The sequence below is a fragment of the Lissotriton vulgaris genome, chromosome 10 (genome assembly GCF_964263255.1).
Source record: "Lissotriton vulgaris chromosome 10, aLisVul1.2, whole genome shotgun sequence".
NCBI classification, from domain to species: domain Eukaryota; kingdom Metazoa; phylum Chordata; class Amphibia; order Caudata; family Salamandridae; genus Lissotriton; species Lissotriton vulgaris.
Window position 1 is genome coordinate 48,543,550 of NC_141698.1, and position 14,695 is coordinate 48,558,244.

The 14,695-nt window shown below is 43.7% G+C and overlaps 1 protein-coding gene across 1 annotated transcript in view; it reads right to left on the reverse strand.

Annotated features, from left to right (window-relative positions):
• Positions 1-5,416: 5,416 nt before the first annotated feature.
• Positions 5,417-14,695, reverse strand: part of LOC147684579 (metalloproteinase inhibitor 3-like) — a 104,600-nt gene continuing 95,321 nt past the window's right edge. Inside the window, exon 6 of the mRNA XM_086940418.1 lies at positions 5,417-9,001. Coding sequence (XP_086796544.1) covers positions 8,983-9,001 — 19 coding nt within the window. The 3' untranslated portion in view covers positions 5,417-8,982. The remainder of the gene's footprint in view (positions 9,002-14,695) is intronic.

The following is a 14,695-nucleotide window of genomic DNA, read 5'->3' on the forward strand; positions in this document are numbered from 1 at the left end:
GTTGAGGTTGTGTTGGCGTGCGATGGCCGCAAGGGGGCTCATGTAGACGTTGAAGAGGGTGGGGCTGAGCGATGATCCCTGTGGTACGCCGCAGATGACTTCGGTGGCTTCTGATTTGAACGGGGGTAGGCGGACTCTCTGCGTTCTTCCAGCGAGGAAGATGATCCACTCCAGAGCCTTCTCTTGGATTCCGACGTTGCTGAGGCGCTGCACTAGGGTGCGGTGGCAGACAGTGTCGAATGCTGCGGAGAGGTCTAGGAAGATGAGGGCCGCTGTTTCTCCGTTGTCGAGCAGGGTACGGATGTCATCGGTGGCAGCAAAGAGGGCGGTCTCGGTGCTGTGGTTGGCCCTGAAGCCCGACTGAGATGGGTCGAGGGATCCATTCGTCTCGAGGAAGGCGGCCAGTTGCTTGTTGACGGTCTTCTCGATGACTTTGGCTGGAAACGGGAGGAGCGAGATGGGGCGGTAGTTTTTGAGTTCGGTGGGGTCCACTGTTGGTTTCTTCAATAGAGCGCTCAGTTCGGCGTGCTTCCAGCTCTCAGGGAAGGTGGCGATGTGAAGGAGGTGTTGATGATGTCTCGCAGGTGGGGTGCGATGACAGGGTCGGCCTTATTGTAGACGTGGTGAGGGCAGGGGTCGGTGGGCGATCCGGAGTGGATGGAGTTCATCGTGCGGATGGTGTCTTCGGTGCTGATCGGGGTCCAGGCGCTGAGGGTGGTGGTGGGGGGCGTTGGTGCGGTCGTGGGGAGCGTTGGTTGTGTGCTGAAGCTGTTGTGTATTCCAGCGATCTTGTTGTGGAAGTACGAGGCGAGGGAGTTGCAGAGGTCTTTTTGATGGTGTGATGTCGTTGTTTCCGGCGTTGGGGTTGGAGAGCTCTTTCACGATGTTGAAGAGTTCCTTGCTGTTGTGTGCGTTGTTGTCCAGCCGCTCCTTGAGTGCTGTTTTCTTGGTGGCTCGGATCAGTTGGTGGTGCTTCCGGGTGGCGAGCTTGAGGGTGGTCATGTTGTCTGGTGTTGGGTCTCTTCTCCAGGCTCTCTCGAGGGCTCAGCAGTTCTTCTTGGAGCTCTTGAGTTCGTCAGAGAACCATGGGGCTGTCTTGCTGCCGGGTCTGCTAGGCGGGGTCCTCAGTGGGGCGAGGTCGTCTGCGCAGATGCTGATCCACTTCGTGAGGTTGTCGGCGGCCTGGCTGGGGTTCGCTGAGCTGGCGGGAGGGTGCTGGCTCAGGGATGCGGCGAGTTGGTCGGCCGTGATCTTGCTCCAGCTTCTTCGTGCAACCTGTTGCTGGTGGTGGTGGATCGTGGTCCTTCTGAAGCTGAAGTGGGCGCAGCTGTGGTCCGTCCAATGGAGTCCGGTGGCGTGGCTGAAGGCGGTGTCCTTGCTGGATGAGAAGATGGCGTCGAGTGTGTGTCCGGCGTAGTGGGTGGGCGTGGTCACCAGGAGCTTGAGACCGAGGTTGGCGAGGTTGTCCAGCAAGGTGGTGGTGTTGCGGTTGTTGTTGTTCTCCAGGTGGAAGTTGAGGTCCCCGAGGAGGATGTAGTCGGCGGAGGGGAGGGCGTGCGGGCTGATGAAGTCGGCGATGTCTTCGCTGAAACGCGTGCGTGGTCCCGGGGGTCTGTAGATGAGGGTGCCTCTGAGGGTGGTCTTGGGGTCGGTGTGGATCTGGAAGTGCAGGTGTTCGGCGGTTGTGAGGGTGTCGTCGGATTTGCTCGAGATGCGGATGGTGTTCCTGTGGATGATAGCGATGCCTCCTCCGGTCTGGTTGCCGCGGTCCCTCCGGATGATCTTGTAACCGTCTGGGATGGCGATGGCGATGTCGGGCGCTGAGGAGGCGTTCATCCAGGTTTCCGTGAGGAAGGCGACGTCTGGTGATGTTGTGTCGAGGAGGTTCCAGAGCTCCACGGCGTGTCTGTGGACGGAGCGGGTGTTTATCAGGATGCACTTCAGGTGGTTGCTGCTGGTTCTCGGCTTGGTGGGTGCAGGTGCGGTGCAGGTCCGGATGCAGGAGAACTTGCAGGAGTGGCAGCTGAAGGGTCCGTGGGTGCTCCTCGGAGTGGATCGGTAGCATCCAGGGATCCGGCCGGTGTTGAGTGCGATGAGTTCGGTAGCGTCGTAGGTCCGGCGGGTAAGCTGGTGTCTGCGGGAGGCAGGGGTCCTGGCACTGGGCGCGGTCCAGGCGCGGACGGGCGCAGACGGGCTTACCTTTGGCGCGCCTTTGGCACACAATCGGCGCGCCCGCTGCGCGTCAACGCTGCACGTTCGCACGGTCGCCATATATGGCGAAGTGGGAGGGAGGGAGGAGCTGGGAGGCGGGAGCGGGGAGGGTACACAAAGGAAAGGGGGCGTGGCCGCTGGTACGGCGGCGGGAAGCGGGGAACGGGGCGGGGGCACAGGGGAAACACGAGGAAGGAAAAAATAAGTCACAGGGGAACACGAGGAAGGAAAAAATATGTTACAGGCTCAGGGGGAACAAAAGAACAACAGTGGAAAAAAGCAGCAACAGTACTAGAGCAGAAACAGTGGCACAATTAGTGCGGCAGCACACAGGCAGGGAGAGCGATCCCGCTAGGGCAGCGGGGGCGGGGTAGAGGCGGCAGGCTCAGCGAGGCTGAGAGAGGCAGCGGGCAGGGGGGGCACACGCAGCAGCTGGTGGCCGTGCGGTGCGGGGGTGTCCTTGGGATTGGGTTGAGACCAAGGTCCATGTCAACCCCAATTTGGGATCTCTGACGATCAAATTCCTTGACCACAAACCATCTTGTAAGCTGGAACCCTTTTTGGACTTTATCCAGCTACCCAGAGACAGGACCTTGTTTTTGAAGTTGAGATATGGTACTCTGCCCCTTAAGAAATTTATGGAAGGGTGGAAAAGCATGGGGGGGCATGACCTAAATTGCCCAGGCTGTACCTGCCCGGAGGAAACCCTGGGCCACTTCTTATTTGCATGCACAGCCTATAAGCATGTTAGGAATAAATGGCTGAAACCAGTGTGCAGGGTTTTGGGTGTGAAAGATCATAGATCAGCCCTGCGTATTATGTTAACCAACACCGCCTCTATGTATATCGTCTGTGGGGTTGCAAAATATCTCGCGGGTGCCTGGATAATTCGATCTAGGTTGCTGGGCAATTTATAAAAGTATATTTGAAACGACTGTATAGTTTTAACTTTCCTTTTTTTAAATTCTACCTTTTTAAATTGTCTGAGCTATTTTGCTGAAAATGTTATGTTATGTTATGTTATCGGATTCTTCTATAGCGCAACAGCTACTCCAGAAGGAGTGTCCCGGCGCTTTGGCGAAGAAGTCCTTAGGGAGTGGCGACATAACTGCAAAACATAAGGAACGGCGGAGTTATCTGGTAAAGAGCCAGGTTTTTAAAGCCTTTCTGAAAGACATCAGACTAGGGGACTGTCTGAGAGAAAGGGGAAGCTCATTCCAGGCACAGGGGGCCAGGTAATGAAAAGAGCGCCCACCTTGTCTGGTGCGCTTGATGGACGGAACGACCATTTTGGACAAGGAGGCAGATCGCAAGGCCCTGTTCGGTTTGTAAAAAGCAAGACGTTTCCTGATGTAACTAGGGCCTAAGTCATGAAGGGCCTTGTAGGTCAACGTCAGACTTTTGAAAAGGACCCTCTTGGCTATAGGAAGCCAGTGCAGTTCCTTTAACAAGTCAGAGGCACTAGCACGTCTAGGGAGCCCATAAATAGCCCTGGCAGCTGAATTTTGGACTACTTGAAGTCTCCTCATGAGGTATTTGGGGAGTCCTAGATAGAGGGCATTAGCGTAGTCTAAACGCGACCCAACAAGTGCTTGAACAATGACCCTTCAATGGTAGTACTTTTGGGTAGATTGTTTTTATGTACTTTGTATGTTTGTACTTTTATGATAAATATCTATCGAATAAAGTATTACAACACACACGATATATGATATGAGTGCAGACATTTTTGTATCTACCTGACTTTTTACATCCTTGTCTGAGAAGTTTTTCTATGTACTTGCTGACGTTGTGCATTCTTTTTCTTTTTCTCTCAATGCCTTTAGAAAAGTACCGAATGGTTGCTAGAATAATTAGATCTTGTTAATCATTTGTGCTTCTCTGAGATGGAAAGCCATACTGATTTTTCCATCCAAATTGCAGTTAGTCAATCCCTGTGAGTCTCTCTCACATTACTTACCTTGAAAATGTAGTGTGGTTAGCTATTTGTTTGTATGTATAACTGGAAGGAAATTTCCAATGGACTAGAAGAGAGGAACGGAGCTCACAGACTTCTTTGAACTATAGTAAAATATGAAAGGAGATTTTTTCAGTTGTTTATTCCCTTCACGGAACATGTTTATCCTGTGTTGTTGGTTTGAACCCGCTTAAGCAAGATTAAGCTGCTTTGGACAAGATTGGATTTTTCGTAAGAGCAGGGTACGCTTTCTGCAGCAGTCCTCTCAAATTCAGATAGCTGCTGGTTGAGGTTCTGCTGAAGACATCGATTTTGGCCGCAAAAGCTATGTGAATATATAAGCATGCAAAACCCTGCCAGTCACAGTGCAATAGTATCAATAGTTATGTTGGGCTGATCCACTGCCCATGTGGGGAGCAGAAGCACAATTTCAAGGACAGGTGAACACACCAATAGATATAGGGTTGACACAAATCCCCTCTATGTATATGTGGATTCTTTTTATTCTGTATTTTTTTATTTCATAAGGTTAGTGAAACAACTAATACTGTCTATATGCCACACAAATAAGGTGTTTTGTTAATGTGTGATTATGTATATATAGACAATTTTTTTGAACGATTAGGAGTGATAAAAGGAATTTTGGCTCATGGCTTCTGCCAACCCTCATGCATGATCTGGCTCCATGTTTTCTTATAGGTCTGTTTTCAGTTCATCATACTGCTCAGGCCTGGTGCGTTCCATCCTTGTGCCTTTACGTTTGGGTTGAAATAAAAAAATCCCACATAATTCAGCTCTGCTAAACTTCACTTCTAAAATATGCACACCAGTCCTGCAGCATCAACATATTGTTACTATCTACTGCCAGCAGATGTGACCTTTGTGAATTATAGTTCAGCTTTGTAAAATGAAATGAACATAGATTCTTTCAGTCACATGAATTAGGATTGTTTCCTGATCCCTTCAACTTTCCACAAATGGGTTCATCAGTTCAGCACAGGTAAATCACTTGCCATCAATACACTCCTTCCGTACCAACCCATATTTTTCACAGTCCATCAGCTCTGACCTGAAATGCCTCCATCAGACACACAAAACACTGCACACAGTCCTGCTACACTATAATCACGAATTTAGCAGTCACCCACAAACTTCACCATTCTTATTTTCCAGTGCAAGTTGTATGTACTATTATTGGCTTCTCTTAAGCAGACTTCAGACTATATAAAGCACAACTTCAAAGTCCACTCTCTTCCATGGGTTTATTCTTCATAATATCTAAGTGTATAGCTTCTCATTTGAATGGTGTATGCAAAACACCCATAAATATTGACAAGCAATTTTCAAATCAGTACAAGGAGTAAGAAATTAATAAAATATCAAAATGTTGCAAGAGCTACTAGAAATCATCACAAACCATAATTAAGAGATACTTATAAAAACGTTGATCAAGAAGATTAATGTTTAAGCTAGTTGTATTCAACTTATTTAAAACATAAAGAGAAGCAGAGGTTTCATGCACAACCTCAACCTATGACTCTATTTAGACAAAACCAATGTCTGCCACTTGCAAAGTAATGAGCACTATCTATGTACATCATCATTATGGATCATGGATGTGAAGTCACTGATAGCTGGAGCATCAGTTCCAAAGGTGAATCATGTTAAAGGTCCAGAGGGGCAAAGGAATCTAACTAAGAAACTGTAGAGAGAGAAACTGCACTGCCGTGAATGGTGAGGCCGACGGTGGTAGGTTTAGAGCTACTGAGGGAAAATGTAGGCTGGGAAACCGAATGAAAGTCCAGAGGAAGATGTTCTTGCTGAAGATTTTTGGATGCAACATCAGGGTCAAGACAATTGGCCAGTACATATCGACTCCACAGTATCAGCCACCAACATGTCATCGAGGTAATAGGAATGTATAGATGTACTATTCTCAACTTAACATCCAATTACCTTGGTAATATCTTATTTCTCACGTGGTTGATGGAAGCACAGGTAGATATTAAACCTTTGATAGAATGTGGGAAACTCTTGCTAACTGAGCTTGGGACAAAGAGGAACCTGTTCAAGTGGTCGACCTACAAATAGACAAAGGAACCCAAGGCACATACTTTTCAGTCCTGGAAATTCAGGGTACCGAACCGCTTTCTAAAATCAGCAATGGCAAAACATACCTAAATAGCGATAGTAATAAAAAGCAAAAGCATTTACTGAGATGAGATATAACAAAAAGCTGACCAGGCTGAAGCATCAAAATTGAAGTCTCCCATTATTCTAGCTCAGGCAATTAAGCTGTCAATTCCTGCAGACTAAATGCCATAGGGAGAGAATATTTAGACAGATACCCAATCTTATGCAACAGAGGAAGTATGATGAGATCAATCATTTCTCCATAAGAGTGACAAAGCACCAGGCAAATTTACAACTCTCCCTTAAAAAGAAAGCTTGGAAGGAAACAAAAAATGAAAGGGTAGAACTATACGACAAGCCTTCCACCTTAGCCTACGATTCTGACGTTGACGAGCACTCCACTCAGCAGTCGATCCAAAGTAAAGACATGTATCTTTATCCTAATGGGAGACAAGAGTGGCTCAGAAGCATGAGCTTGGTCCCCTATATCATCAAACAGCTTTCTTAGATGATTGGGTCATATTCTATCTGAAGCCTAGAGAGTGAAATGAGAAAAGTGAATACTTGAAAGTGTATTAGAGAAATAAATCAAAACTTGAGAGTAGAACTCACAGTTGGGACTTTAGAATAATTATCTAATGCTCAACAGGGATGAACACTGTGATCTACAAGTTATATAAAAAATTAAGATCTTTGAGACTCATTCTAGAAGGTCAGGCCTACATGTTGTTAGATTCGTAGAAGTCATGTAGGGCTAAGTGACAATGGAAACCTTTTTGAACAAATTAGTTAAGATTCTGCTCAGGTCTCCGCGGCCTTTCCATAGCCAAGGCTTGTGGAGTACTCTTCCTAAACCCAAGAACAGTGATGCATACTGAAACTGTTATCATACCATAATTACTGAATTAAAACACTGCTATACGTTAACATTTCTGCAGATACCTCTATGCACCAGAATTTTTCAAATATTTACAGCTTTATCATATGAAAATGTGCAGCATTGTAAAGGAATAATGATTCTGATTCCAGAGCTCAAGTCACCCAATGTGCAGTGAAAGCTCATTAAGCAGTGTAGAGTGAGGTTGTGTAGAAGGGAGGTTCAAGTCTTTCAAGTCGAGTCAAATCCACAGCCCGTCTTAAACAAATAATTTGTATATTTCAGTAGTTGGACAAAAAGGCTAAGGGAAAAGTTAAAAGAAGTGGTAGTGTGGTGAACAAGAATATATGGTATATCATGCATTTGTTATTTACTAGAAGGTGAAGGGTCTTTGTCATTGTGATAGCCTTGTTATTGCCTGGCCATCATCTTCAATAGGAATTTTGGAAAGCATATTCTATGGAGAAGGGGCCAACATGCGCCTACCTGCTTTCCTGTGAGTAGCAATGTATGAAGAACCATGGCGGGTAACAAGCTGGGAGTTGGATAAAGGAAATATAAAAAGGAAAGTTGAAAGACTTGTGATGAATCTCTGTTCAACCAGTGGAACGATGGTGGGAACAGATGAGAATATGTATGTATATAGATGATTAAAGTTAAGCTTATTCAAGGAATGTCAATGAATACACATAAAACAAAAGATAGAAAAAAGCTGCTGCTGGAGACTAATTTACCACTGTGAATAAAGAGCTGTTATGAAGATAATAGGGATCATTCCAATGTGTACCAGTCTTTGATGACCTTCATTGCTCACAACTTGTGATCTAATTAGTTCCTTCTACTCAGTTTTCAGATGTCTTCATCCATACAGCGCTCTATAGTCAACTTTTTCGCTTATCTAATCTAATATGTACTTTGCATGTTTCGGTTGTTTTTTACCAGAAACAAATTAATACATTTTTGGCCAATTCATCAGTGCTTCAGTATTGATGACAATGCCAGTCCACAGCATTTTGTATCTTGATAAAGATATTTCACAATATTTGACCATGCTACATTCCCACTAGTCTAAAGTATCTGGTCATACTTCTTTTTGCAGGAATGCAGTGTCAATCCTCTTGGTGACATTGTCAGTGCGTTAAATTGACAGGCATGTCTCTTACTGAGTACCTAAACGTCTTTAATTTAAAAGGGATGTTACTGGGACTTCTCAGAAGTGGTGCAATAATGTTAAGTGGAGAGTACCAACACTTCTGAGTAACTAACAGGCACTCAGAGACAGGAAGTACTGATGTTTCACTATTTCCATTTCAAGCTTGGACTTTACTAAAATGAGTTGGAATTGAGGTTGTGAATAAAGGGAGTTAAGATAATAAAGGCAAGTGAATGGATGAGTTTTTCACCAACAAATCCTCTGCAATTCAGCACAATATAAATTCCCAGAAGCTCAGCTTTTTCTTTCCAGAAACTGTTTATAAACAGGGACACCACTAGACAACCTTTATGTCAAATTAAAATTAGATTTCCATGTTTGAGGTGGCTTTAGTTGTATGTGATTAAAGTAGGGTGAAGCACTCTAACTCATTCCAGATTTTCTGATTAGTGTGTCATCTGCAAAGACATGATATGATCTATGATCTATGCTATTCTGCTGTCTTCAGATCTGAAGTGGCTGAAGTTGAGAGCTGGGTTTCTACAGGCCGCCAGGTGCATTCACCATTCTCATTTGGTGCACACATTTGATCCTTGTTTTCTTGGTCACTGTACTCAGGATCGAGGTGCCTCTTCCATGGGTAATGTCCAGTTAAATCGCAGTATTTACTCTAAAATAATGAAAACGTGAAGCACAGTCATTAAAACACTGAGTTAACATGACAACTACATGCACACTTTACAGTAAAATTTTGAAAAATAATACGTCTGATTACATTTATTTAAAGAAAAAAATGCAATATGACTCAAAGAATCTGGATACAGATGTATTAACATTGGATTTACAAAAAGTGGTTGCAAATTGCTCACTGAATGTTTGAAAATCCAGTGATGGTCAGTGTTGTCCTATTATAAAGTTAACTTTTTTTAATTTATTCATTTCCACTTAACATTTTTATTTTGGTCGTCAGCTATGCATCAGATTATAAAGTCCAGGGCCTGCAAAGTATCATTCTCTTTCTACATCAGCATTAGGGACCAATTACAAGTCAACCTGCTTTAGAAGCGGAGATACAGTGGCCGGCCTCAACATTATCAGGCTAGCTATTATGAGTTGTTTTGCCTCAAAAGGGTAATAACATGCTCACCCAGTATTAATGGATAAAAACTCCCATGAGGATCACTATTCGTTGACAAATAATGGTCTCTATCTTTTCTGCTCCCTTTTACCATCTGCTTTGAGGAGAGGCCATTGGTAGACATGGGACCAATCCATGCTCTCTATGCCAAAGAAGGTGATTGGACAGGGGAAAAGCAGCATTTCTGTCCTCACCTGTACCCTGTGGACCACTTTGATTTTACTAGGTACTGTTCCACACTCAGTAAATCCAAGTGTTCCAAGGCTCTTGAACAATGGAGCAGATATGATTGCCTGAAATGCTATCCCTCCACTGGGAACCTGCTCTAGCTCAGTTCTAGCAGAGCCCCATGAGGAAATGTAATTGTCAAGATGAAATAAATTCAAACAGACCATATAGTTATCGTCAAACGAGGAGAGTATTTTAAAGTCAGTGCTACAAAGTGCAGAAGTCTTTATGTCTGTCAGTTTTTAACACAATATGCTCCTCATCTCACAGGAGTTTCTTTCTTAGGATGATTTGCTTGATGTAGTATAGCAAATGTCACACTGCATATGAAGTAATCCGTGCACATAAAGATGTGGAGGTCATGTATATATAAAAAAATAAGTCCTTTGAAGGAATAATAATACTGATATTGACAGAGCATTTATTAATACATAGAATAACAAATCTAGGGTTACGTATCATTGCACTTATACCAATGTATCTTGTGAAACCTCATCATACTGTATTGTATGAATATAATTGCTGTGTTTTAAGGAACTCCTTTTTCAAATATATTCTATACTGCACAAAATTCATGGATATCTCAACCATTCTGCATATCTGTGCTAAAACCTGCCTGTTTCATTCCAGTTCTCATGCACAGCCTATTGTCATTAGTTTCTGAGGTTTGCCAGTGAATAACCTAGCAACAGATGTGTGCATAACATCAGTTATACAAGCTTGCCTATTCACATTGTTTTCCTATGACCCCTAGTTTAGCTGATCGAAGATCCTAACATGTGGTGCTTCAGGCTGTCGGCAATTATTCGTGTCACTCCTGCTGTGGGTCAAAATAAAAGTCAATATTCTCCTATTTCTAGAAACCCAAGCAAACAATCAACTAAACCCATGGAAAATCTAGCTGGTAAAACCATTCCTCGGTAAAATCAAACACCAGAAATGTACTTCATTTGAAAAGAATAAATTCTAGTTTTGGACAAAGTATACACTTACTATAGACGGAAATGTAATATTAAAGTTTATACTCATAGTTAGATTAAAAACACACAGGTATAGAATGTCTTTGGAATTACTTATTTATCCTCCTCATTTCCTTTTAGCTGCTGCTGTCAGGCACAGTGTCAGCCTTTTTAACTTGTATTCCTAATCTACTGTGTTCAATGGAATATGTGGAGGGTGGACCAAGCACTGCGCCCACTATATCTAGTGGGCAGTGAAGGCTCAGTCTGCTTTGCATTCTCTCAGATAATGCAAAAAGCCACCTTGTGCACATGTATAGCTTCAAAGAACCTAGACACACCACTGGAGTGCTGAGGAATTGATAAACAAAGGATCTCACAATTAATGTCTTCATCATGGCTTGGCAGCAAGATTGTGTTCACGAGCTCGGGTACCAATGTGCAGCCTAGGAGCCGCTTATATACACATTTTCACCCTACTGGCAGCTGCTTCCAAGTGCCAAATTCCCTGCATCCACTTGAAAACATAATCTTAGCCATTTTTATATGACGTCCTCCATAAAAATCTAAGACTGAGGTCTTTTTTTAATGCCACTGTAGAAAGTGTGAACAACGCGAAGTGTTACAGAATAAAGCTCATTCTAGCGTCAAATAAAAACTCAAATAGGTGGAAAAGGAATAGAGCATGATCATATTCACGTTTTGTTTACACTCCGGTGTAACGCCACCTTGTAAATATGTCCCATTCCATCCCAGTCCTCTGCGGCAAAGAGGCATGCAATGAGTGCTTCTGTGGGCGTTCCACCGCAACACCCATTGCTTTTTGACGCTGCCCCAGATTTACAAGGCCGGGGCAGCACCAAAAATTAAGGCCAGGTAATATCTGGTCTTGGAATTGTTTTTTTGCTCTTTCACTGTGTGCTGCATTCTGCAAATCACCATTAATGTTTTTTTATGTGAAGGTGCCCCTTCCTGCACATAAACAATCGTGCCTGCAGCGCAGGCACCCTTGCAACGTGGCAGCAGGGTGTCTCTGCTGGTGTTAGGCAGCTTTTTTTGAGCCAGCGCTAGGGGAAACACGGGGTGCACCTTATTATTGTAAATACTGCACATCCCTATCTTTAGAAAATGTCGGAGCGTGGCGCTGCCAAATTTGGCGTGGCACAGCGCTCCTGCATTTTGTTGTACATATGCCCCATAAACCATTAATCGCGCTCAAGGTATATGAAAATCCTGCTTTAAAATCAGATGATACATTTCACAAAAATATCTTGATTCTTAGAAGGGGAGATGAGTAAGCAACTAATGGTCGACTCTCCTGCATGTTGACAGGAGGCCTGTGTAGGTCTATAAGTATATATAATGCCGGAGATTTGGTTTCAACATTTGTCTTTATCTCCCTATTTATGATTTCGATTTACATATTCAATGATTTCTCTACAATCCCCTACAACACCTTTCAATTCAAGATGTTCCATGTTCTTTCATGAACAAGAAACGATGCAAAACCCTAAGCATAGATAACAGCAGTGGACATGCCAGAAATACAATCCACAGGTGTGTGCAGGGATAATTCCACTGTTCAAAAACTGCATAATTGTTGTGAACAGGGAACTAGGTTGTTAAGAGCCAAGGTAAATAAATATGATGAACGAACTGTCCCAACTCCAAGCAGGATGCAAGGAAAATATTAGCACCACTGATGAGGTTTTCCGCCCAATTATGCCTATTTGTAAATATTGGTGTCTCAGCAGGGAACTTTTACACGTGGGATTTGTCAACTGTGGTCTGCTTCAAGCTGTAGGAAGCACTTCATGGTTTAGGCATTTCCACAATCCGCTAATATTCATTATTCGACTGAAAAGTGTGATTATGAGTGTGCACCAAGAGGGTGCCCTGGTCCCCAGTCTTTTCACCCTAATCAATAATGGCATAAGGTTGCATTAATGCAGCCACACTCTGAGGTGATAAATATGTACCCTATTCTTTGTTTGCAGACAACCCCTGCTGATATCAACGATATGTGCCAGAGGTGAGCCTTCTTATCATAATATACGCAAGACCATCTTTACGACCTTGAACCCCCAAAGACCCAGTGCTTAATTTGAGCTGGTGGTTTCAAGCTCTCAGCGCCGCCTCTTAATTAGTTTCCGGACTCAGCGCTAGCACTTAATTGTCTGCACTGCACTTATGACAGTCTACAACAAGGTTGCACTGCTTATCTATTTTAGAGGGGAGCATAACAACGGATGTTTATTAATCCAATACACATTAAAAATGACTAATACCTGCCTCCTCAACCATTCCTTTAGCTTTGGGGACCTGGAAAAATCTGAACGGCTCCACTTGCAGGCGAGAGAGATGGTTAGTAGTTGTTTTGGCAGTGATGACAGGAACAATGGGTGGTGCAACCTGTAGTGATCTCCTGGTCAAAGCCCTGTCACTTATTATTTTACAAATTAAGCACTGCATAGACAACCCCCTTCTGCCCCCGGAAGGTCTTGGATTTTGATTATTTAGGTATTAGAGTGGCTGGTTATGCAACCTGGGCAACACAGATTGACATGGACATTTTCACCTTGAACCACCGAGCAAATGCTTCTCTGAGGATTTGCTAGTCGAACATGATTTTGTGCTATATCGTCTACCCTTTAGGTCTGCAAGCCGAAGCAACAGCAGCCACCCAATATGGTGCTAACGTACTCTTGTGATCTTTTCCGCACCAAAAGCAAGATGGCCGTCTTGTGTACAGAACATTAGGTGAGGCAATAACAGATCGATATTGTCTTGCTAAATAATGTCCTAAGACCTGATATTTGATTAGATTTGTCTTTACTGGTCCTTTACAGGTCCTAGGAGTACTGTCTCTATCCGGTAATGTACTGAAGGGACTCACATCAGAAACAATTTTCCCTAGGAGTGACTCCCGCTACTGTTTATCGAGTCCATCCATGCGGATACTGGAAGTTTGTCATCGGAGGCCCCACATGCTAGTCCTACCTTCGAGTTCCCAACAGATGGTCTTTCTTTACTGTGCCCATTCCAAAATGGCAGACACCCAAACTAACAGGAACCCTTTTATACATTGCATGTCTCACTGGCTCTCCACTCCGACAAGTGCCATCCTGACAATCTTGACGTGGAATCCACAGAGGGCATTGAATGCCTCATGGAATGCTTATGAAAACCGGAAACACTTAAAGGAATGAAGACCAATCACTCAAGCGACCCCACATTTCACACAAATACATACCAGGTTTAAATTACAAACCTTACAATAAGGTAGCTGAACATGTCAAGGGTGAAAATGACCAAGGATACGCCATGCCATTAGATGCTGTAGATGTGCATAGTATATCATGGAATGGATTTTTATGTTTTGGCTCTAAACCGGATGGCATTTGCCTGAAACTCTCTTTTGTTGCCCTCTTATGATATACATCCCCTATATTATTACCTGTTTGTGGCACTGCTGCCTTCGCCCCTTTCAGTTCATGGATGTCACTGAAGACAGATGTCCTTTTCTCTACCGATATTGTATTCTTATTAACTCCTTCGGTGCTCATGACGAGCTCAGCTCATGACCACACCCATCTTCATTGACTTCCAGCACAGCACAACTACTCACACACCCACTCACAGACACATACAGCCACTCACACACCCACTCATAAAGATAACAGGTAGGAACTATAATTAAAAACCATTGAAATGCACACAAAAAAACTGAGGTTACAGGGACATTATAGTTAGAAAATAACATTAAAAAAGCCTTAGAAATTTACTGAAATAAACAAAGGTTACATGTACGTTATAGTTAGGCTCAGATTTCACTCATACAAAACCACTAAAATTCAGCAGTTATAGTTTCCTGAGCTAACTATAACTTACACCCCACAATACATTGCTTATGACCTCACATATTACATCACTCATGAGATAGTCAGCGACATCACTGATGACATCACTAATGACAACTTCAATGGTTTTGCAAAATCTGAGCCTAACTTTAACGTTGCTGTAACCTTTGTTTTTTTTA